Here is a 24594-nt window from a genome sequence, read left to right on the forward strand (position 1 = left end):
AGATGAGCACAAAGAAAGGTCCTGCGAGTCTATGCTAAGCATCACCTTCCCTGTATCCAGGAAAGAAAAGGAGCAGTCCCTGTAGGAGCAGGGATTGCTCTGGATCATATTGGATGGACAGGGCATAGCACATTCTCCTGCCTTTGTGGAAGCGCAGTGTGACTGTCCCATCCTGCACAGAGGAAGGGATGTGGAGGGAGAAAATCCTTCCTCCATCCACCAGTTGTGTTGGGTTTGTCTTTCTCCTACCATCATCTTTCCCATGCTTTATAAGAGAAAAGCAGCAGGTAGAGGCGCATCCCTCAGCCTTGCTTAGTCCCTCTGACCATATGGCATGGCTCAACTCTGCCCTGGGTTCCTGAGGGAGTACTGTGGAGGTGATGCATGACAGCTTTCAGCCATGACTGCTTCTCTCTGCCATCCTGGAGACCTGCCTGCAGCTTTCCATGCTGCCACTGAAGATGCTTGGGACAGACATCCCTGAAGGCCTTGCTTTCCCTTGGTCAGCTCCCATCACAGCCATGGGGAAACATCAGCAGGGGGGCAAGAGTCTTTGTCACAGCTGCTTCTCCAAATGGTCTGTGGTCCCCTGTCGTGGTTTAATCCTGGCTGACGACTAAGCCCCATGCAGCTGCTTGCTCACTTCCCCCACAGTGGGATGGGGGAGAGGATTGGAAGACTAAAAGTGAGAATATTCATGGGTTGAGGTAAAGACTGTTTAATAGGTAAAGCAAAAGCTGCTCACACAAGCAAAGCAAAACAAGGATTTCATTCACCACTTCCTGTGGGCAGGCAGGTGTTTGGCCATCTCCAGGAAAGCAGGGCTCCATCACACATCACGGTTACTCAGGAAGACAAACTCCATAATGTCAGATGTGCCCCCCTTCCTTCTTCTTCCCCAAGTTTATACACTTGGCATGATGTCACATGGTATGGAATGCTTTGGCTAGTTTGGGTCAGCTGCCCTGGCTGTGCCCCTCCAGCCCTCTCGCTGGCAGGGCCCAGGAAACTGAGAAGTATTTGTCTTAGTGTAAACATTACCCAGCAACAACCAAACCCGTCAGTGTGCTATCAGTATTGCTCTCACATCAAATCCCAAACAGCACTGCACCAGCTACAAGAAGAAAACTAACTCTGTCCCAGACAAAACCAACACATCCCCCTCGAGCTGAAGTCCTGTTCCCCATCGCTTCTGGCACTGTGGGCATCTGCTGTGCAGGACCATTGGATTGGGGAGAAGCCAGCCTGGTGGGAATTTGTCTGCCCTGGAACTGGGAGCCCATCAAAGGGGCCTCCCCAAGTCCTGAGCCTGGACCTGCTTCACAGCCATTTTGTGTCACCCTCTGTGCCCAGTCACTTCAGAGTTCTTTGGGAATGACAGCCAGTCAGTCCCTGGTCATCCTTTGTTGTCTCCGTTTGACATTTCCATCTCCTTTCCACATGACCCTCCCACCTCTGGAAAGGTGATGAGTTTTGGTTTAATGAGTCTGACCTTCCTTGCCCTAATTTTGTAAATTAAAGTAACGGCACATCAGTGACAAGTCCTGATGCTCACTGCCACCTTGTTTCCCCTGCGGAAGCTGGCTGTCCGCGGTTGTCCCGGTTCTACTGTGTGCTGGAGGGGCTTGTGCAACCTCTGGCTGAGCTGGCCCAGTGCCACTTCCCCCTGGCCCCGTGATGCCTGCCCCAGCTGATGGGGATTTCTGGGGCAAGCAGGCTGGCGGGGGCAGCGGCACAGGGGCATCAGAGCTGTGGCTCCGCCATGAGCCTTGGGCTGCCGCCCGCCGGAGAGAGGGGAGGGCAGCCGTGGGGAGGTGGGTGCGATGGGCAGGGTGGCCGTGGGGAGGGGGAGAGAGTGGCTGTGGGGATGAGAGCAAGGGTGGTGGTGGGCACGGGGGCGAGGGCACCGGTGGGAGTGAAGTAAGGACACCCGTGGGGATGCAGAAAAGTGTACTTCGGTGGGGGGCACCGTGGGGAGGAGGCGGGGGATGGTCGCGGCGCGGTCACCCGCGGGGAAGGGTGAGGGTATCCGTCGGCAGGGGAGGGGCGGCTGCTTGGCTTCGCTGTGGGAGCGGGGCGGGCCCGGCGGCGGGGAGGGTGCGGGGCCGGCGGCGGCGGGGCTGGAGAGCCCGCCGAGGCCTGTCCCGCCCCGGAGGCCGCCGAGGCCGCCATGGCCGCCCGTCGCCGTGCCGGGTGAGCGGCGCCGCCGGCCAGGCCCGAGCCGCCCTCAGCCTCGGGCGCTGCCGTCCCGCCCGCCGCAGGTACTGCCGCTGCGTCCCCGCGAGAGGAGCCGCCGCGGGCCCGGCCGGCGGCCGCTGAGACCGGGGAGGAGCCGCCGGCGAAGCGATGCAGGAAGGTGAGCGGCCGCCCGGGAGCCCCGAGGCGGCTTGGCCTGGGCCGTGCCCCGTACCCGGGCGCATCGTGCCTTTGGGTCCCGGGGTCGGCCCAGGAAAGCCCCGTGGCCGCTTCTGGGCACGGCAGGCCGAGAGCCCGCGCTTTCCCCAGGCTCGCTCCCTCCCGCGGCGGGAGCCCTGTTGCAGCCCAGGCCGCCGGCTGGGAGTGGGCGCCTGGGCTGCGCCTGCCGGGCTGTGCCCACCTCTGCGACCTGTTTCTCCGCAGCCATCGTGATCACTGAGCAGCCAGTCTCTGTGTCAGTCCCCGCGGGGTACGCCTTCACGCTGCGGTGCAGGGCCGAGGGACGAACGCCGCTGCAGTACCAGTGGTTCTGCCAGCACCAGGTAATAGTGGGGGCAGAGCTGGGCCTGGTGTGGCACCAGCCTGGGCCCCTTCCCCCGGCAGTGGGGCTGCTGGCCCGTTGTGGGCAGATCTGGTGGCTAGGAGAGCAAGGAGAGCAGGGTGGGATGCGTGTGCAGGTGCTGGGGTAGGGTGTGCAATGGAAAAGCTCCTTCTGCATCCCTGCGGATGGAGGAGGGGAGGAAATGTGGAATTTCCACTTTTCCTGGTCTTACAAGGGGCCTGCTGGTGTCTTCTACTGCCAGCGATGACGAGGGACTGGCCGCCTACCGCCTGTGTTTTCCCTTTAGTCTGTCTGCTGCCCAGTTCCTGGTGCCACCAGGCAAGACTTGCCCGTCACTGCACAGCAGACCCAACTGTACACCTGCAGAATCAATGACCTCTACAAAAATGCTGTCTTCACCAACTGGGTGAAGGTGGAGGTCCATCAGTGTGTTGCCAGAGGTACGAGCGTGTCTTCTAGCTTTTCTGTACTTTATGCTTTGCCCACCCTTGCAACAGTGATCCTGTGCAGTTCCTGGGACAGCGTGTCCTCCCAGCTTGAAAATCACAATATAGAGAGATTGCTCCAGCTACCATGAGCCTGCAGGTTAAGCCAGACTACTGCATCCATCATCTGGATGGGTCAGGTCACTGTCATGGTCCCAACAGCCCCAGCTATATGTGCCTGCTCCTCCTGCTGATCGCTTGCTGTGGGTTTCCCAGTTTCCCAGGGTGTTTGCCTGTTTGCATTGGGTAGAGGGACTGGAAAAGGTGATCTGGCTATTTCAAAGCTGAGCAAAAATAGCTCTGGGTGGGTTTGACCTTGGCATGTTTGACTGCACTCTTGGCAGGAAGGGGTGAGCGTCAGGTTTGGGAAGCCGAAAGCAGGGGGTTTTGGTGTGTCATTTACTATCGCAGGTGTCACTCTCAAGGATTCCCTGCTCCCAAAGCAGAAAGATGTAGCGGTGACATTGCAACCACAGCCATCCTGTGGAACAGCATGTCTTGGTGCAGGTGAAAAAGGCTCGCTTTTCTGGCAATACACGCAGGGTCTTATACAGGGGGAAGAATTACCATTGTTTTCTGGCCTTGTGGAGGGAGGACCAATTCCTTGTTGCTGCTTCGCAGGACTGCCGCCTCGGCTGTGGCAAGGAGAACCAGTCATCATCCTCAACCCCATGGAGCAGAGCGGGGAAGTGGGGAAGCCACTACAGCTGCAGTGTGCTGCCATGGGGGTCCCAGCCCCCAGGTACCAGTGGTACCGGAATGGGAACCTGCTGGAACACCAGAAGAAAAAAAAACTCTGGGTAATGTTGCCTTGGGATAGTTCAGAAACTTTGGCTGATGAGGTGGGTGATGGGAGAAGCTCATTGCTGGATGGTGGATGGTGGATGTGGGAGAGACTCAGAAGCCTTGAAGAGACTGCTGAAAATTGTGGTATTGTCATCCTGGACATGACAAGTGGCATGTAGAGGAATGAAGGCAGTGGGTTGATTAACATTGATAAAATGCAGCTGTGGCCTTGTTTTGGTGGCAGTGGGTTGATTGACCTGGATGATGTGCAGCTGTAGCTTGTTCAGCTAAGTGGTTAAATAGCTCTGAGGCCTGTAGGAGAGGGAGGCCTTAGATGGAGGAGGGGTCTGGATAAGGAAGAGTCTGGACCTAGCAGAGACAAGTGGTAGTGTGGTCTGGTCTCTGGAGGATGGAGAAACAGTGTGGACAGTAGAATCTGACCCACAGTAAAGCCTTATTGTAGCTTGCTAGTTTTGTTTGTGGTGTGGCAATTGGTGCCTTGTGAGGCAAACTGTTTTGGATGTGGATTGTGGCAGTCCTTAAGCCTGGCTCATATCTGTGTGTCAGGGCTTGGGCATGCTTTTATCTGTATGATTGGATGAATGCCAGTAGAAAGCAGTTTCTCTTTGCCTGTTGTTTCTGCCTCTCCAGCCCTCAAGAAACAGCATCCTGCTTAGCTATCTTTCCCTGCTGTGTTGCAGGGCTGTGAGAAAGCACTCCATGTATCATCCCTGTTGCTTTGTTAGCTGAGTGAAGGATTCTGGGTGAAGAGTGAATAGGTTTTATGGGCTTCTTTCAAAGCTGTGGATGTTTCTCTAAGAAGTATCCAATTCATAGATGTGTCAAGGGCTCTCGGCACATCTCTCATGCCTTTTTTTGCAGCAGTGGCACAAGGACAACTATGGCATGTCTGTGCAGGGGACTGTGGAGTGGTGGAGCTGTGGGAGTGCTGTCTGCTTGCACGAGAGCTAGAAGGAAAAGTGTTTAGTCCCAGCAGAAAAGTCAGGGAGACGGTGAAAGTCTGGCTTTATTTTGGGTCACTGGCTGAATATAAGTCAGTGCTGACTTCTTGAAGCAAGAAAGGCAGATTTCCTTCTGGGGCATCATGTGAAGGGTAATGAAGATGAGATCCAATCTCTTCTCAGTAATGGTAGAAGATGGTGGCCTCAGATTGCACTTTTCACAGGGAAGTTCACCTGGGGATTAGGAAGAGGTTCTTCATTTGGAGGTGGGTGGTGCTGCACTGGAGCCAGAAAGGCAGCGAGATCTCTGTTCTTGGAGAGAGGAGGTTACCAGCCTGACTCAGTGGTGGCTTTAGTTCCCCTCTGAGCATGAGCCTGGCCTGGAGAATGGCAGAGGTCCTTGCCAGCTAGTACTGCTCTGTTTCTTGTCCCACAGCAAGAGAGATGGATAAGAGTTGAAAAATTGCCAAAGAGAGCAATGGGCATGATCAGAAGTCTAGAAATGTCACCGATGAGGAAAAACAGGCAAGCTTCTGATGTTGGTCATGCACCGTTGTCCCAGTGTGGCTCCTGGGGCAGAGTATGGCTATGACACAGGGTTTTGGGGCTGCTGGGGAAAGAAGGGAAGACACTTGGGCAGAGGATTCTAGTGCTGTAGAAGCTGGAGTCTGCAGCGGACTTTAGCGTCTGGCATTTCTGAGCTTTTTAAAAAGACGAAGGTCATGGGAAATCTTAGCTTTGTGAGGCAAGGAATGAGGTCTTAGCGAACAGCAAGAAAAAAAGACTTTTTATTCCAGGACCACAGATGCCTCTGGCAGATAGGGACAGGGGGCTGCAAACTTTCACCATAAACAGTGTGATTTAACTTTTGGTATGTCTAGATCTCCCATGCAAAGGTCAGTGACTCCGGCACATACCTCTGCTGTGCCTCCAATAGCCATGGAGAATGCTGGACCAGCGCCGTGGATATTCACATAGGTGAGCAGAGTCAACCCGCATCTGCTTTGCTGCAGATCACATTATAGCATGAAAAGTAATTAGAGGTCAGAAAGGAATTTAGTGCTCCCACCTGGAAGTGCCAAGCTGGTGAACAAGGAGCCCAGTGCTGTCATGTTACCCTGCAGCTCAGTCAGTGCAGGGGAAGCTGGGCACCAGGGTGTGGGTTAGGAGAGGTAGGATGGGTGGCTTTGACACTGGCACCTTCCCCTAGCTTGGGTGGATCTTTCACGCTTTTATTATCAAAAAGAAAGGCCACCAGTTTGAATACTGCTTCTGCAGGGATCCAAAGATAAGACATTTTGGAGTAGAGCAGCAGCATGGGGATCTGGAGGGAAGGAGGCTGGAGTGCCCTGGCAGTACTTGGGCAGCTGTCATGGGAACAGCCTGCAGAGAGCAGTTTCGCACCCTGGATATACTGGGTACAATGATCTCAGCAGAGCTGTGCAAGGCCTGCTGAGCAGCAAGCTCAGGCATCCGTCAGACCATGATAAATAGGATTCCTTGATAACAAGGTTCAGAGGTAGCGAGGAAGCAATGTCTGAAAGAAAAAACCCAGAACCCAGTGATCTGCTGTACCGCAGCGTGGGTGCTGCTGGGTCCTGCAGTCTGTCAGAAACATACCATGTCTGGGCAGGTTGAGCACTCTCAGGTGCCCATTGTGCTTTTCTTGCCTTGCCAAGGTGCTGGTTTAGTAGCTCCTCAGCCAAATCGCTGTGGGCTCCTATGGTAAACCTCACTTACAGCCTTGCTGATGTGTAGTGGTGTACTCAGACACAAAGAGTTGGAGAGGATGGTGTTTATTTCAGGAATGTCAGGCCCCTCAGGGTGGCAGCCCAGACCTGATGCTGCCAGATCCCAGGGAGAAGATGGGTCCCCAGAGCTTGGGGCATGCTCCACCTTTGGTGTGATGGCGGCCTTTGCCCTTCTGTGAGACAGGAATAGCAGAGGCTAGCTTTGCTGGCTCTTTACTCCATCTAGAGATTTTTCTATGCATAAGCTTCTCATTCCGCCTTTTAGGCTGGCTTTAAAATTGCTCCAGAGTGGAAATTGGTCCTGTGTAGCCAGAGAGCCAGAACAGCATGTATGGGGGCCAGGCAATGAGAAAAGGGGCACCAGATTGGGTTAGGTTCAAAACGTTACAGCTGGCTAGCTTTAACATGCAACAGGCTCTGTCAGAGGTAGAATAGGATGAATGGGCTTGTTGTGATGCCTTTCCAGACACCCCTGCTGCATTAGCAACACTCTTTCAGGTGCTAAACATCTTCCTGACCCCTGTGACTTATGCAATTAAATACCCATAATTTCTTTTTTTGAGCCTGTAGGATTTTAGGGTTTTCTCCTGGGATAGATTTTTTTAGTTATTTTTAATTTCAGTGGAAAAGCTGGAGCTGTTAGGGTAATGATGATTTTAAGAGTCTGGAAGTGCTTGGGCAGGGGAGCTGTGGGGCTTGCAAAAATGAGTCATGTTTGAAGTGGCTTTTCTGAGCTAGAGCTGCTAAAGGCAGGGAAAGGCAAAGCAGGATGCTGAAAGACTGGGAATATTATAGTAGTCAAAAGCAAAGAGGTGACTTCCTCTGTGTTGACTGCTTATGGGGAGAAGCTGTCTGTTGTGAAGCTTACGTTGACCTTGAGTCATGGTGTTTCCTTTGCTTTTGCTGCAGTGAGGGAGTGGACAAGTCACTTTGGGAAGTGTGGCAGCCCAGGCAGGGCTGGTACAAGTAGCGCAGACCTGCTGATGGGTACGAGCTCCTCCATGCTGGCTCTCCTTCCCCTGGTCTGCCCCTTCTCCAAGCTTTGCTTCCTAGCTGCTCAGGATTTCATAAATACCCTAGAATCACCAGACCAGTGTCTTTAAGGTTAGCAGTCAGGCTATGAAGAACTTGCCCAAGGAGTGATGCTCTGCAGTGTTTGATCCAGCTTTGCATTGCTGGGGGATGTTGGAGCAGGTTTCAGACCTGCGATGGGAGCTGGCAGTGGGGTGCTGGGTGCTGGCAGAGGCTTATCACTTCCCTCTTTCTTTTCCAGATATGTGTCGCTCTGAGAAGTTTTTTGGTGAGTACTGTCATCTTTTCTTCCTGAGCAATTATTCCTTTAATTAAAAGCCAGGTTCCAGTGTGGGTGGGAGGACAGGGCATAGAAGTGCCTTTCCTGCAAAGACTGCTTCAAGCCTTTATGTCCCCATTGTCATGGGCTCTCTGCTTTTCTCTGATCACAGCTTCAAGGCAGAGAATGAGTCCCATCCCCTGACAAGTGCTGGTCAGTCTCAGCAAGGGGAGTAAGTTTAATCCCATGAGAGAAAGGACCTCTTAGCCTGGGTCAGTGCATCTCCCTCCCAGGCACCACTGGCACGTAAGACCTGTGGTCATGGTAGGGCAGGTGCCGAATAATCTCGGTAGTGCAGATAATCCTGCACTCCTGGAGTTTTGGTTGTCAAATGAAAACTTTTCAAGGCTTTTTTTTTATTTTTTTTTTATCAAAATGGATGGTTGTGTATTTTGTCAAGGTGTTCTGAAAGGCAAAGGCTTTCTGGAGGGTGCCCCAGGCTTGTAGCAGCATAGGGTCTATCCTTCGTGCTTAGATGTAAGAAAATATTTCCTGTATCTTCACTCCAACAGAAGGATGTGATACCTTGCATCCTGATGAGTGTTTACAGCTTTGTCACTTGGTGTTTCTTTTAGCTACAGGCAAGATAGCGCTTTTAGTGGGCAACAACCACTACCAGCATCATCCCAACCTCATGGCTCCTGTCACAGATGTGTTTGAGCTGAGCCTTCTTCTGGAGCAGCTGAGCTTCCAGGTTGTCTCCCTTTTGGATCTGAACAAGGCTGAGATGGTGACAGCCATCAGTCGGTTCCTGCAGCTCCTTGGGAAGGGAGTCTATGGTAAGGCAAAGCCAGACCAGCTACCTGCCAGTGCTGAGCAGCCGGCAGCTGATGTGTGGATAGCAGTCGTTCATGCCAGGGAGGAGCAGGGATTTGGAAATTTTCTGAACAGCTGTTGAATTAAAAGAAATTGAACTTTCCTTTGTGGCAGGGGACAAGGGAGACCTGGAGCACAGTGTGCAGCTGTACCAGGCCTTGGCAGGAGCCCCTAGATAAACACCATTCAGTGTTGGCCAGGTTACACAGGCAGGCAAAGCAGTTGTTTCTTTAACACATGGCTCACCTCCAACTCCAACAGTATGGTGTCATGCTGAGGTTTTAGGGAGCCAGTGCTTCTGATGGCAAATGGGAGAAGGTGTTTTGATTTTGCCTTAGATGACGAAATAGAGGAGGTTGACCATCGATTGCCCCCACCACTCTCCTTAGTGCAGAGAGAAGCTCCTTTTGAGCTGTGACTGCTACAGCAGGCCGTGATTTCCTTGTTTTTCTTTCCTGATAGTCTAATTTGGGCCTCTGACAACCTTTTTGCCTAAGAGCATTCCCAGCTGCAGATGGCTTTGAGATTATTGCACGCTGTCCTCAGTGGGGAAGTGTTCTTCAAACAAAACCAACCACCAGATCTTGTGGGTCTTAAAGCAGGTGTTCAGATTTGGTGGTAACAACTTCTTTGGGGTTTTTGAGGTTCTCCCAGCCTGAGAGATACCCTGAAAAAAAGCTTGCATATGGTTTTTTTGCTTCCAAATCTTGGTGCAAGGCTTATGTTCACCACCCTCCCAGCTGCGTGGCACACGAGGGCACTCAGACAGTGAAAGTCAGCGTGGGCTAGTTCCAGCCCCATGCTTAGCGTGAGGTTTGGAGGTTGTGCAACGGATAGGGACATGGCCACAAGTGAAATGCTGCAAAGCCACCTCGTTCTGGGAAACACTGACTCACTTGGGGAGGCTGAGCTGGTGAGGAAAGGCAGTACATAGTTGTCGCCACTCTGGCCAAGCACATTGTCTGATGACAGCATATTCCTATGACTTCAACTGCAGCTTCCTTTTGTGGTTGCGCTCTGAAATCCCCTTGCATCTCAAACTTTACCTTCTCTCCCAGACCAGAGTCATCCTGGGGGGCTGCTGTGCTTTTCCCACAGCACTGCTGTTCCTACCCTCTATCTGTGGCATGTGAGGACCAAACGGCATGTTATCCATAGCGCTTCCGTTGTTTTCATAAGCATTGAGAGAAAAAAGATTTGGAAACGGCAAGCCTTTCATGCTGTCATGCCTTATTTAAACTTCTAGTGTTTTTCTGCATTCGTGGGTACTGATCCTTCCTGGCAAAACTGATTTTGTGCACTGGCAGGGAAAACATTAACAACAGAGTTACTGAACCTTGATAAGCCTCAAGTGTTTGCTAGGCATAACCTGCTCTGGATGGTGGTTTTCTTTACAGTTTTCTAAGCTGAGTGGTCTACTATTATTTGGAGGCAGTGAACCCCAGCACAGGCTGGTGCCAGCAATATGATTGAGTTCAGGACTCTAGCTGTAATTGGTGGCATCCAGACTTAATGGTGGGGCATTGGGTCAGTCTTCCTGCTGATTGCCCCAGGGTTTCTCCATTTTAAAGTGTGGTGCCTCTCACTGTGATGTGTCTTCCAGAATTTCTTCAGCTGTTTTCCTTACATAAAATAGAACCAGGTGAAGTACAAATCATTGAAATTAACTTGTCTTGTTAGTAAAAATGCACATCTAGAAGAAGCTAACAAGTCCTATGTATCAATTTTTCAAGGCACTAGCTCCAGGACAAGTATCTAGAACTGACAGAGAGGTTTAGGATTCATGTTAACTCATGGGAAATTAGTGGTGAGACAGCAGCTCCAGGAACAACCTAGGCAGCCTGTTAAAACTACAAAGACCCCAAGGGTGCCTGTGATAGCTGGTCCTGCGCATTCATGTGTGTGTGTTGGATGTGCACTTGCACAGAGGCATCCTGGTGCTTCTACCTGATTTTTCTTGCTCGAGGAACCTGGAGGTGCTATCTGCCAATGAATGGCTTCATTTTCAGGCACAGCAATATTGTATGGCTGCATGTTCAAGGTGATCCAAAGGCTTCTCTAATTCAGTGTGTGGAGGTGGTGGCTCATCTGGCTTCTTTTCCTCCAGATCTCCTTTCAGAAAAGCCGCAGAGGATTTTTGAAGGCCCCAAACATCCCCTGAGTGGTGTAATGCAACCCTCAGGCAAATGAGGAATCTCCCCAGATGTTATCTTGAGTGTCCTAAAAAGTCCCAAGTAAAAAAAATTCAGAAATGCAATGAGAGCAGAAAGTTGTGAGTGAAATTCTAGGAATATGCTGTTATGCTGGCATTAAGCTGCAAACTGACATTTCTGTGTTATAAGCAGTGTCTGGAGCTTCTCCTTTTTAATATGGTACTCAGAAGCTTGTCTCTGATCAGCAATTTTGTCTTACAAGATGTGGGAAGAACATTGAAGTGTTAGCTCGGAATAAAAAAACCCCTTTCTTTCTCTAGGCAAATTGTTGACTTTCCTGTTCAAAAGGAAAGATTAAGTCCAGGAGAGGTTTGCAGAGTTGCTCAGCTGATGTGAAACTCATGTATCTTGACTTGAGCATGAGTCTTTGTGATAGCCTGGGGAGCACTTGACAGTGCATTGAGGGTGTGCAAAAAGACCTCAAAAGTTGCAGTATTTAATGACTGATTCTTTGTGGGTTTTTCTGCAATTCAGCTTTTTCCAAGTGTCAGTGGTGCTGCCTGGTAACAGATGTCATCACCTCCCTTCCATGTACAGGAGGAGAGGCAGAGAGGCAAAATCCATCAGTGCCCCATGATTTGAGGCACCAAACCGGAAGTGCCTGCGTATGATTTTTCCAGAAGGCTTCCTGGCTTATTTTGTAGTCTCAGGGGAGGTTCTTGTGGCTTGATTTGCAAGTTGTGAAAGAAAATTTAAACTTCTGTAGATCAGAGCACACTGTGTCTGGCAGGCAATCTACAAGAAGAGGAACCCAAACCTTGTGGCACCTGTGAGAACACCCATTTGAGTAACTTTCCATTGTCCTCTAAGAATAGAAACCAAAGGTGACTTGAGGCCTTTTTTACTATGAGGTCATGCTTTCCATCCTCTGTATGATGAGATCATGATTTTAGTTCTTCAGCTCCTGCCCCCGTTCACTGCATCCTTTGCAGCATCAGAGATCAAAGTGAATGTCCTGTGAACTACAGGGGCAGGAACAGTGGAGAGAAAGTAGAGAGGTTACTCAGTGAAGCAGGGGCTTTGGCAGCAAATCTGAAGAATTCCTCCTGCTTTGGCCTCTTAGCCACTTGTTCCCATTTCAGACCTCTGGTTCTTCACAAGCCCTCAGTTGTGGTAGTGCAACTGTTTGCATCACCTTGCAATTTTTAACACATTTCAGTTCCCTAAGCTGCTTTCGCCAGGATCCTCCAAGCAATTGCATTGGTGCTGGGAAGAGGTAGGCCGCTAATGTACAGCTTCTTTTCAGGAAGCTACAGCCCCCATGCGGATCCCTGTGCAGAAGGAAAGCCTTTCACCAAACTCAGGGGTTTGAGGGAAGCACCAGCTTGGGCCATGCTGAGCTCTTCTGTGCTGGCTTTCCAAGCTGAATGCCCCTGTGTTGCCATTTCCTGTGAGGGCAGAAACCATTACAAAGTTTTATGTGCTTACGAGTAAAACTCAAAACCAAAGTTCTTGTTAGGTGTTGGACTTCCTACCAACAACTGGATGAGTCTGACTCCTCTCCTGCCTTACAGAGCTGGTATCTGGTCTGAGGTTGTTGAAGTATGTGGTCCGCATGTTCTGGGCATCTGAAGAACTCATCTCTGTCTCTCATTTTTCACCAGCTTTTAGGTTTGTAAATACAGGCAGGCTTTTGAAATCTGGAGAGTGTTTCCCATCACCTAATCATTGCTAGTCTCTCCCCCAAAACTAAGAAGCTGAGGAGCTTCTCATTTTAAAAGCTGTGAATGTGTCTTCCATCATGGTAAAATACTTCCATGCTTCGTCTGTTGTCATATTCTTGGAAAGAGCTGGTGATTGAAACTTTGTTCAAAGGTGGTACTCAGCTGGGCAGATACTGAGCTTGGGTGTGGTAGCATAGATGGTTATGGAAACATGTAAACCCAGCCACTTTGGGGTCTCCTGACAAACTGTGCTGGAAAACACAAGTACAGGAGAGCCTCTCAGGGCTGCTTCCAAATCTGCAGAGGGGAATGGACTGGAAAAAAAGGTTGAAATTGTGAGGTCAACATAGATCCAGTTTCATAGGTGCCGCTGGTCTAGGTCTGTCCTGCACCAGTATCTCCTCAGGACAGGAAGTGGGACATGGCTGTGGGGAGCTGGTTACTGACCTGCAGGTTTGCATCATGACTCGTCCTCTCCTCTTGGTGTTTGCAGCTATATTCTACTATGCTGGGCATGGGTACGAACATTCAGGGAGGAACTACATGGTCCCCATTGATGCTCCACAACCCTATGCCCCTGAGAACTGCATCAGTGTGCAGAGGATCCTCCAGAAGATGCAGCAACAGCAGACAGCCCTGAACCTCATCCTGTTAGACACCTGCAGGAAATGGTAGGGTGCATTCCCCCTTCCTCACCCGGGATGGGCAGAGTGTGGCATTTCAAGGGGTCAGGGGAAACAGCTGTGAGCCTCAGCCCCTGCTTCAGCAGTGGGCTTCTACACTACCACGTGGGGTGTTCCTATGGATTGGGCTGTGTCATAAAATCAGCAAGACTGTCAGGTCTTGCAGGATGTCCTGGGGAGAACAGTTGGTCAGGTATTAGGTGCAAAGAGCATTAGATGATGCCTGAGATCTGCTGGAGAGAAGGAGCTGGAGACCTTCCTTGATTTTTTTGGGGTGAAGAAGCCTGGCAAATGCAGGCAAGTTGCCTAAAGCCTGTGGAGGGATGGCTCTTCCCTGGCATAAATTGTTGGCTGAAACTCAGCATAGGTTTTGTCTTTTTGTGTTTCAGCCCCCTGCACTGAAACACCTGACCTGGCAGGCTGTAGCAGCATCTCACTGACCTTGTGCTTTCATGGTACATGTTGCCCACATGCTCAGGCTGGCACTGTTTAGCTTACCTCTCTCCTCCTGGCTGTGTTTTTGTTAACATCTCAGTGAGAAGAGTGCAGCACAATGGGGCAATATTTTAAGCTGTGCTATTTGTTTTTTACTGGCCTTAAATGCTTCTGAAGTGGTCATGTTGTGAAGTGGGACCCAGGCTGCTGCTGAGGTCAGAGATCAGCTTTTTGCTCTCTGTCTGTGGAAAGCCCATCATGTTCCATTGGTCTGCAGATTTCTATCCTGCAGCTTGTGGGCTGCAGAAAATTACTGCTCACCCATTTTCAGCAGAGGTAGGTAGACTGTTCCAGTAGAAGGTGTCATTACCTCATTTCTTTCAGTCTCCTGAGGCAGATTTACAGGTCAGAAAAGACCTGGAGGGCAAATGCAGAACAGTCTTCCTCTTCCTTCTGTGGTTCCTGCACTAAGAACCAGAAGGACAACAAGATTTTGATACCACTGCCCTGAAAGAGCTGCTAGCCCCTTGAAAGATATTAACTCTCTGATGCCTTTTAGCTGCAGAGGTGGGAATGCTGACTTTGAATAGCTTACAAGCTGTCTTCACTGGGGCTTATCCTGCTGCTACAGCTCTGAGTTGCCAGCATCACTGGAGCTTGATGTCCTTTGATACCTCCTCTGAATGCCCTGTAGTGAAGCATCCCCTTTCCACCTTTTTGCTCACCACTGCTGCTGAGAGCAGAGCATGTTGCTTCCCTGCACTGTCAAGTGCCCCCTGGCACACGTGGCAGCATCTTGCTGCTCTCCCCAGCATGATACCAGGCAGGGGTTGGCTTGCAGCTGAGCAGGAGCACCTGGCTCTCATAGATGCACCAGTGAAGCTGGGCTAGTGTGCCTCCAGGCTGCTGGTAGTCCATCCAAGGGCAGTGTGTGATGGGGAGGGGGTGTGGTGTTGTGGAGGGCTCACTAATGTGAATGGTGACAATCTATGAAATAGATTTGGAGCTGATGTCTCCTTTCTTGGCGTTGCCAGTGATTTCCATGCTCAGCAGAGTTTTAATGATGCTTTGGGAAAAGGATGCAGTGTGAGATCTGCTGTGATGTTTAGGCATGGTTGTGTGGCTGTTCTCTCTCCTCCCCCAGACCTCACACTTCTTTCCTCCCTTTTCCCACAGCAAGCACAGCACCTAGTGCAGTAGGTGTTAATCCCAGGGTTGTGGGGGATTGCTTGTAGAAGCTCTCTCCTGAGCTCGTTTTTCTCAAGAAGTCACTATTTCAGCTCAGCAAAGCATCTGGATTTCATAGTTGTGTGTGTTTACACCACTCTGTAAAACAAGGCTCCTGGGGCCTCCTTTTCCAGTGCCCTTTTGGTTGGACTGATGCTGCAAGTCTGTCAACAGTTTGCTCAGTTGTGCATGAATTGGGAGGAGCTGTGTGTGTGCTCAGAGGGATCTCACCTGGAGTATCTCTTCACCCCATATGTCAGCATCAGAAATGCCAAGGCAATGAGAAACACATCTCCCTTTGCCAAGTGGTAGCAGATGTTCAGCTTCAGCAGAGGAACGAGGAGCATGGAGCCTGTGTGTAGCCTCATATATCTGTGTGCTAATTTTGGGTGGATGTGGTTGCCTCTTCCAGGAGCTCCCTGATTTATGAAGGTTGTTAGCATGTGCTGCTTAGGAGATAGGGCAGCAGGATGACACCATCTGGGATGCAGGTCAGAAACGGATTGCATGGGATTTTCTGTGTAACTGATATTTTTTTTTGGGGGTGGGGGGGCGGTCTGGAGCAGGAAGGAGGGCTGCCACCTTCTCTGCTGTCAGGCCACTCCCTGTGTTTGGTCATGATCTGGAAATGCCTCTGCTGGAGCTTTTCTTCTGCTGGGGCAGGGGATCACAGCCAGCATTTCTGCTGCAGGCACTAGCTGGCCTTGCCAGAGCTCTGGATGCTTGCTGGTGCCATCACAAAAGGTTGGCATCATCTCTTGTATGTGCAGGTTTGGGTAGATGTGCCCAGCATGGGGACAGCAGGACCTCTTCTTATTTTGGGATCCCATGTCTCATTTCTCCTTGGACCTGGAATCCCAGTTTTCTGTGTTCATTTAGGTGCAGCTCAGGAGCAGATAAATTTCTCTGCTAAATCTTCATATTTAGAAGCATAGCTCCTTTTCCACACTTACTCTTCTGATCATCTTTAGAAAACTTAGACAAGCCAGATGAATACTGCCATTAAACATCTCCAGACTGTGCCGCCAGCAGTAGGTAATGTGCTGGCTGATGGCAATATAGCTGTCCCCTCTGCTCTTCTTAGTGTGCCAGCTTCAGCCCCAGATAACTGCTGGAATTGAATAACACAGTGTTGCTGCCTTTGTGCTTGACTGTTGGCCCTGTGCAGTTCGGAACAGCTTCAAGTCATTGATGTAAACTGGAGGCGGCTGTTTCCCATGCTGTTCAGTCTGGCTGCAGTCAGATGGGCAAGGCTTGGCCATTAAGTGCACCCATAATAACTTTTTCAGTGGAAACCAGGACTGTTACCCCACACCTACCTGATTTTGGAAATAACAGGATCTGTTCTCACTGACCTGCATCTGAACCAGGGTGCTGGGACCAGTTTTGGGCTTTGAGACCTGGATGTGTGTCCTGATCCCATCTCTGAGTGGGATCCGGAGGTCTATCAGCTGTAGTGTGCTTTGGTTTCCTGGGGCAGAAGGTGTGTGCATGGTCTGGAAGGGACCTGTGGGGTATCCCAGACCCCTGGGACAGGCGATTGAGCCATAGCCATGCAATATACACGCCTCTGACTTCTTAGGGACAGTCATCCCTTGGGCCACAATGAACCCGTATGTTCTCTGCATGTGCTGCTGCCTGGATGTGTTAAAAGACAGCCTCAGGAGTGAGGAGGCATTGCACCCACAGCTCCCAGGCTCACTTCAAGGCAAGGAGCAGTTCACCGGTGCAGACAGGTCAGAGCTAGCCCTATATACTTGTTGTTTCCCTGTGGTTTGTGTTCTTCATAGGGCTCCAGGCTTTAGCCTCTGTTGCTGCCCAAGTAATATGGGTGGTTATATTTGATGTGGGGGTTGGTGTTATTGCCATACATAGGAGATGGATGTCGTGGAGCATACAGTCTCTGTCCCCTCCAGGCATATGCTGATGGATTACCTCGATATTGACTCGTACCTTTGTCTCCTCTTCTAGGTACAACCCAGAGTGTGCCCTCTCCCAGGTGCAGCCACTGGAGCCCTGGGGCAATACCATTTATGGCTATGCCACGTAAGTGCATTTTGCCATCCTTACACTGTGACACAGAATCAAATGTTGGCGCAGCCACATCTTCTCGCATCCTTTGATGTGTGGTAGCTTTGGAGACTTGAGAAGTCTTCTCTTGTGTTTCCTCTGGCGCTCACCCTTCATCTCTAGCATTTGCTGTTCAGGCACTTCTTTCCTGCATCAGTTGCCACCTCAACACGTAACCTGTATCAGCTCTTGTCATATATACTTCCAGGCCTGAGCCTGATTCCCAAGGTGTGTGTGCTCTGAGGTCAGTTGAAGCCTCCTGAGAGAATCAGTGCGAGATGATCAGTGTTGCTTACTGCTCCAGTGCCAGTTCTACTGTCTTTTCAACTGTTGTCACCCACCTAGGCGGGCAAAAGAGGCTGTGTTCTTCTCTCCCACCCCTCTCTGCTGCTTTTTCCCATCCTGTGCTCTTCCTAGCCTTTCCTGGGCCAAAACCAAGCACTTTGTGTCATTAGCTTAAGGAGCTAATTCGGACTCATCCAACAGAGTCTGGATGGAGTCAGCAAGCTCTGACTCACCCCTGGGGCTTTGTGCCTATTGCAGAAATGTGAGGATGAGTCCTTACTCTTGCAGGAGCGAAGATGCAGAAGCCTATGAATTGCAGGATGGGGAGTTCACCTCTGGGATCTTTATGAAATACCTGAAGAAACATATTCTGCAAGAGAAAAAGGTTACGCACATGCTGGAGGATGTGTTAGAAGGTAAGGGATGAGCTACAAAACATCTGTGTCAGTAGCAGGGGTGGGAAGAAATAGCAGCAGAAATCGAGTGGCTCCATGCCACCCCATCACTGCCAGCCAGCCAGCTGTCCCTCCCTAAAAACCTGTTGTGGTTTAACCCCAGCCAGCAACTAAGTACCATGCAGCCCCTCACTCATCCACCCCACCATGGTGGAATGGGGAGGAGGATTGGGGAAAAAGGTAAAATCTGTGGGTTGAGACAAGAACAGTTTAACAATTAATAGTTTTATAATAATGATGATGAAAAGGGAGACAACAAAAAGGGAGAAATAAAACCCAAGAAAGACAACTGATGCACAATACAGTTGCTTGCCAGCTGCTGACGCCCAGCCACTCCCTGACCAGTGATTGGCCCCTCCCAGCCAACTTCCTCCAGTTTATATACTGAGCATGACGTTCTATGGTACGGTATATCGCTTTGGCTAGTTCAAGTCAGCTGTCCTGGCTCTGCTCCCTCCTGGCTTCTTGTGCACCTGCTCACTAGCAGAGCATGGGAAACTTAAAGTCCTTGATTTAGAGTAAGCACTGCTAAGCAACAACTGAAATACTGATGTGTTATCAACATTATTCTCGTACTAAATCCAAAACACAGCACTGTACCAGCTACTAAGAAGAAACTTAACTCTATCTCAGCAAAAACGAGGACAAAACCAAATCACAGGACATGCCCCGTGTGAGCTTTTAGTAACCTGGCAGCAGTATGGAGATGTTCAGGTAGGGTCTGAAAAGGCAGGGAGATAAATAAGGAACCTGGAGTGACCCTTGCACCTCCAAACTCTCTCCCCCAGACATTGGCCAGGATCCCTTGGTCACTGGGAAGCAGGTGATGGAGATCAAACACACTCTGAAGGAAGCCCGGTCCCTGACAGACCCGATCTATCCCTTGGGAGCAACTGCTGAGTGCTGGGGATGCAGCCACGGTAAACCATGCAGAGAATGGGGAGGGCTATCAGGTGGAGGGGGAGGAGAGAGCTGGGGGTCCCAGTACTCCTCAGGGACATAGGTCTGCAGAGAAGTGTTGGCAGGGCTCTCTGAGGAGCTGACCCTCTTTGGCTTTCCCTTCCAGAGCCGCTGAGCAAAATGGTGATCTTCCCCTGTGGGGCACAGGTGGAGCTCCACTTCCACTGGCTCTTCTCCAACCTGATGTATGTGTGCGCCAAGTTGCAGCCTGCCCCGGACCATGTTGCTGATGCTCGCCTCCTGCTTTGCCAGCCCACTGTGAGTCCTCTGGCTGGTCCCCTTCTCCTGAGTTCCCACTAAGTTTCTTACCCAGGGCAGAGTTGGGAGAGTGGTTAGGGTGAGTCCAAGGGGCCCTAAGGGCTGGGAAAGGCTGAACCCACATGGAAAAGGATTCCCTTGTCTGCTACCTCTGATGCAAATAATTCTCTCTGCAAACACCTCTTCGAGTGCCCCGCAGACTGCCTCCCTTGCTCCTAATGCATCACAAAGTATGTGGTTCAAGTTTTGGTGCCTTTAGCTGTTGCCACTCAGACAGATTTCTGACCTGCCTGGTTAAATTACTGCATTTAATCTGACTGAGGTGAAGTGCCTTTCTGTTTTCCATGTTTGGAAGCAGATGTGGCTTTTTGAATCATGCCTTCTTAGCCCACTGTGCTAATATATCTTAATGCAACAATATACTTCCCTGCTTCCTTGTACCCTTTCTCACACCTTTCCTAACAGACCACATGCACAGTGTGGCCTTTCCTGGTGGTCTCCATGCCACCTCTAAAGATTAAATTTGCTGCTGTGTTTTGCTAACAATCTTCCTCATTTTCGGTAGTCCTTTCTCTGAAGCGTAGTATAACTGTGGTGGATTTTTCAGCCCTTGTTGCTCCTGGAGGTATGCTGCCCCTAAGTATGTTGTGGTCACTGATGCAACGCGGTGCATCCAGCAGGAGGTTTGGAGCCTGATCCTGCCCATTTCCAAGCTGGAGCATCGTTTTCCCCTGTGAGCTCCCTAATCATGCATGAAAGTTGTGTGTGTGCGTGTCTGCATGTGTTTGTGTGCATCCACCCCACATCTGCAGTTGTAGGGTAAGGGGGACCCGGCTGCCTGCTCCTGCATCCAGAGCTGTCTCCAGAGGGACTGGGGAGACCAAAAAGGGACCCCTGTAATGCCAGGGCAGTAGGATCCCCATCCCTGTCCTACTCCAGGGCAGTGCTAGGTCACACTGACCTCCGGTGGTGCCTGCTGATGTGACAGCACATCCTCTCCGGATTGCAATTAATCTACCCCACTTTAAACATCCACAGCGAGGCCACCCCCTCTTGCCTGTGAGACCACAGGGAGATGCACGGGTGCCTGCAGGAGGGCACGATCTGGGCAAGCTGGCTGCATCCTTGCTGTGCCAGCGCTCCTCAGGGATGCTGAGGCGAGCTGGGGAACTGTCTGGGTCACGCTGGCATTGCTGAGATGCAGGAGTTGGAGGCTGAAGGCCAACAGAAACAGGCTCAGTGTGAGGTGCATGTTATAAGCCCTGGGGAAGGAACCCAGGGAGACATTTGGCTGAGGAAATTGTAGTTTTCCCACCATTTGCCACATTCTGCTTATCAAAGTGACTTAAGCAGAGAGCCTGGGCTTGCCAGAGATAATTGTTGTGGAATTTTCTATCATTGATCAATTTTCTTTCGTTGTCCAGCGGTAGTGTTCTCTCCCGTCTTGTGTCATGCCTGGCTTGCATTTTTTACTTGACAAGCGCAGTCTTCAGTGAGAGAGGCTGCTGTAGGACACCTGTAGAAAGGAATGATACTGAGAGCTAAAACTTTCCCATTTTTTTTTTTTTTGCTCTGTGCTGTTTAAGTGCTTACTTTTTAAAAACTGTTGGATCTCCTTGTTTTCAAGTCACTTGATCTGGAGCTGATTGACCTAATGGCCTCTCCAGTCACACTTTCCCCAGTTTATGTAGAATATCAGAAACTCTGGGCCAGCCAAAACTTTGGGCATCATCCTTATTAAAAAATGCAGTCCACCATGGGAAAACATTTATAAATAATTATGAATTGGCTAAAAAAATGTTTAGAAAAAACCTCCATTTCCTGACTCCTACACAGCCAGAAATGATCAAGGAGACTAATGGAAGGGAATACTTACCTGCATGCACTGTAATTACTTTGTGGAAGTCATTGGCACAGGAGGCTATTGAGGCTGGGAATTTAGCAGAGTGTGGATACTTGTGGATAACGAGTTACTGTCAGCTGAGGGGCTTTGAATCTTATGTGTCAGGGCTTTAACTCATCCCTCAAGATTAGGTAGCTCCTCACCTAAGTGAATGTCTTGAAGGTCACTAGGCTGGAGAGCTGTGTTCCTGTGGGACGTGGCCCTGGAGAGACAAGAGGTCCAGGAGAGCTGGTGAATTTTCAAGGATCCTGATGATCAGGGAGTCAAGCATAGGTGGCAGGAGGCCTGCATGGATGTGCCAGAGACTCCTAACTAAGCTCATGCATGAAAAGTTGTGCAAGAGGTGAAAGCAAGGGTAGATGACATAGGAAGACTATAGAGATGTGGTTCAAGCACATAGACATGGGGTTAGGAAAGCCAAAGCCCATCTGGAACTGAATCTGGTGGCAACAAGAGGGGCTTCTACAAGTATATCGGCAAAGGAAAAGCAAGAGGAAATATGAGCCCACTGCTAAATGGGATAGGGTCCCTGGTGACACAGGGCATGGAAAAGTTTGAGATACTCAATGCTTTCATCACCTCTGTCTTTACTAATCAGACCAGCCTTCAGGGCTCCCAGAACCCTGACACTAAGGGGAAGGTCTGGAGCAAGGTAGACTTACAGTTGGTGGAAGAGGACCAGTTCATGGAGTGCTTAAACTGGACATTCACAGATTCATGGGACCTGACAGGGTGCACCCATGAGTGTTGACAGAGATGGTGATGAGACTGCAAGGCCATTCTACATCAGTTCATGGTGGTCTTCCTGATGCCTGGGAGAAAGCCAGTCTCATTCCTGCCTTTGAGAAGGGCAAGAGCAAAGATTTGGGCAACTACAGACAGATCAACTTCACCTTTATCCCTGGGAAGGTGATAGAGCCAATAATCCCTGAAGCCCTTTACGAACATAGCAAGGACAAGAAGATGATTGGGAGCAGTCGCCAAAGGAGAGGCTCTGCCTGATAACCTGATAGCCTTCTGCATTGAAATTTCTAGCTCAGTGAATGAGGGGAGAGCAGTGGATATTGTTTGTTTTGATTTAGCAAGGCTTTTGATACTTTCTCCTGTAATATCCTCATAGACCAGGTGATGAGGTACCAGACTAGATAAGTAGATGAAGTGGATTGAAAATTGGCTCAGCTGCCAGACTCAAAAGGCTGTGATCAGTGGCATGAAGTCTAGATAGATGCCAATAGTGGGGAGCCCCAGGCATCAGTAGTAGGGCCAATACTGGTTTATATCTTCATTAAAGATTGATCTGGATGATGGGGCAGAGCATCCCCTCAGCAAGTTTGCTGCTCACGCAAAACTGGTAGGAACAGCTGATGTACCAGGGGGTTGTGCTGACATCCAGAGGGACATGGGCAGGCTGGAGAAATGGGCCAGCAGGAATCTTAGAGTTCAACAAGGGGAAATGTAAAGTCCTGTATCTGAGGAGGAATAACCCCATATACAGGCACAGCTGTGGGTCAAGAGGCTAGAAATCAACTTAGCAGAAAAGGCCCTGGGGGTGGTGGCAGACATCATAGATGCTATGCTGACCATAAGCCAGCAATGTATTGCTGCCTGCACAGTGAAGAAAGCAAATGGGATCCTGAGCTGCATTTGGAGGAGTGCTGCCAGCAAGCTGAGGGAGGTGATCTGTCCCCTCTGCTCAGCCCTGGTGAGGCCGCATCGGCAGAGCCATGTCCAGTTCTGGGCTCCTTAGTACAAGAGAGACATGGACATACTGGAGAGAGCCCAGTGAAGAACCACAAAGGTGATGAAGAGACGAAAAGCTGAGAGCTGGGACTGTTCAGCCTGGAGAAGAGAAGGCTCAGGAGGATCTCGTCAATTTATATAAAAACCTGCAGGGAGGATGCAAAGAAGACAGAGCCTGGCTCTTCTCAGTGGTGCCCAGTGGCAAAACCAGAGGCCATGGGCACAAACTGAAATGCAGGATATTCCACTTAAAACTGAGAACTTCCCTACTCTGAGGGTGATTGAATGCATTGTTTCTTTTGAAAAAACAGGGCTGTGGGTTTGGTTTTTACTTTTCATTAATGACCTCAGTGATGCACCATAGCATGCACTTATTAAATACACAGATGCTGTAGCCATCTCTGCAAGGTGCTGAAAGACAGGGTTAGATTCTAGAAGGAGATGCAATCTGAGGTCAAGGCTAATGCAAGTTACTGCATGTGTGTGGGAATAAGCAGTAGTGTAAGCATGGGATGGGAAATGAGTAGGGTACCAGTTCCGGTCAAAGGCCATGACAGCTGGTGCAACAAAGTCAGGGCAGAAAACTGTGCCAAGGTTGTAAACAAGAGCTCTGAGACTTGTGCAAGATCCTTTCTGGCTTTCCTCACTGTTCTGGATAAGTTTGAGTAATTCGGCAAGAATTGCCAGTTCTGTAGATGGTGAAGCACTAACTCAGCACCCGGCACAACTCAGAGCTTCCTCCAACTATGCTCGTGGAAAATGTCCTCCTTGACACACTGCTTAGTCTACAGGTGGCTGTGATACCAGCTGTTGCTGCTATATGCTCTGGTGGAAATCCCATTATACCACAGTTTTCCTGGCAAACATGCTCAAGGGATGTTTAGTTAGGTCTTCCCATTGATATGCACAAGGCGAGTGTGTAAAATCTCTATATTTCTGTTACTTGCACTCTGTAGTATTTCCATTAGCCAAAGTGCCAAGGGCACAGCCTAGCCCCAGGCACTGCTGTGTGCAGAGAAGCAGCATGTTTGATGGGCAGTTGTACCTCCATGTCTGATGCTGAAATTTCCTTGTTTCCTCTTTGTTTTCCTGACCCAGGAGATGGACCACACAGCCATCCTGAAAGAGTGTCACCTGGACCAAGTGGAGTCTCTCCTCGCCTCTGTGTACAAGCGAGAGGAGCTGGACTGTGTCTTCCAGCTCTGTGGACTACAGAAGATCCAGGTAGGGAGCTGCCAGGTGCAAATCTCTGTGGTTCACCTGCACCCTGGTACTCCCCATCCCTGCTGGCTCTAGCTGGATGTGCCCCTCTTGACTGTCTCTTGATTCCATGTGGAAGGTGCTTGGCATGCTTGTGTTGGTGTAACATCCAGATTGATGTTAGATGAACTTGTTGACCTTCAAGGCACAAAAGCCATCCTCTTTCTCTTGGTTTACTCTGTTTTTCTGTGCTGCCTGGCCAGGGGGCTGTTCTTTGCCTCTGTCAGCCTAGGGGAGATTAGACCGGCCCAAATATTTAAGATTAAGAATGTCTCGCTAATCTGTGTGCTTGCCTGAGAGATGGGCTCATGGGCTGGCCAGGATCTAAAGCAGTGGGAGAGTTTATCCCCTGCTGTCAAGGTGACACTATCAAGCCTGAATCCAAGCTATGCATCTTTGGCATACTTAAAAAGACCCTTGAACTACTTAAATACCATGAGAGAGGCAGAATTGTTAGTCCCCTGGCTCATCTCTTCCAGCAGATTATCTCTCCAAAAATAGCAGTGTGCACCTTGTTTCTCATTTTGGTGGT

The 24594-nt window shown here is 50.2% G+C and overlaps 1 protein-coding gene across 3 annotated transcripts in view; it reads left to right on the plus strand.

Annotated features, from left to right (window-relative positions):
* Window positions 1–1688: 1688 nt before the first annotated feature.
* LOC119151382 (mucosa-associated lymphoid tissue lymphoma translocation protein 1-like) overlaps window positions 1689–24594 on the plus strand; it is a 31962-nt gene continuing 9056 nt past the window's right edge. The window contains exons 1-14 of one of the 3 annotated variants that reach the window (XM_037395232.1): window positions 1689–1814; window positions 2262–2356; window positions 2620–2738; window positions 3045–3198; window positions 3865–4043; window positions 5873–5969; window positions 8016–8042; window positions 8669–8872; window positions 13280–13457; window positions 17103–17177; window positions 17745–17902; window positions 18730–18861; window positions 19008–19159; window positions 23901–24026. In XM_037395232.1, coding sequence (XP_037251129.1) covers window positions 2347–2356; window positions 2620–2738; window positions 3045–3198; window positions 3865–4043; window positions 5873–5969; window positions 8016–8042; window positions 8669–8872; window positions 13280–13457; window positions 17103–17177; window positions 17745–17902; window positions 18730–18861; window positions 19008–19159; window positions 23901–24026 — 1611 coding nt within the window. In that variant the 5' untranslated portion in view covers window positions 1689–1814; window positions 2262–2346. Of the gene's footprint in view, window positions 1815–2137; window positions 2357–2619; window positions 2739–3044; window positions 3199–3864; window positions 4044–5872; window positions 5970–8015; window positions 8043–8668; window positions 8873–13279; window positions 13458–17102; window positions 17178–17744; window positions 17903–18729; window positions 18862–19007; window positions 19160–23900; window positions 24027–24594 lie in introns of those variants that run through there. The other 2 variants (XM_037395233.1, XM_037395234.1) reach the window with 2 other exon arrangements.

The sequence above is a fragment of the Falco rusticolus genome, chromosome 7, assembly GCF_015220075.1.
Source record: "Falco rusticolus isolate bFalRus1 chromosome 7, bFalRus1.pri, whole genome shotgun sequence".
In the NCBI taxonomy this organism is placed as follows: domain Eukaryota; kingdom Metazoa; phylum Chordata; class Aves; order Falconiformes; family Falconidae; genus Falco; species Falco rusticolus.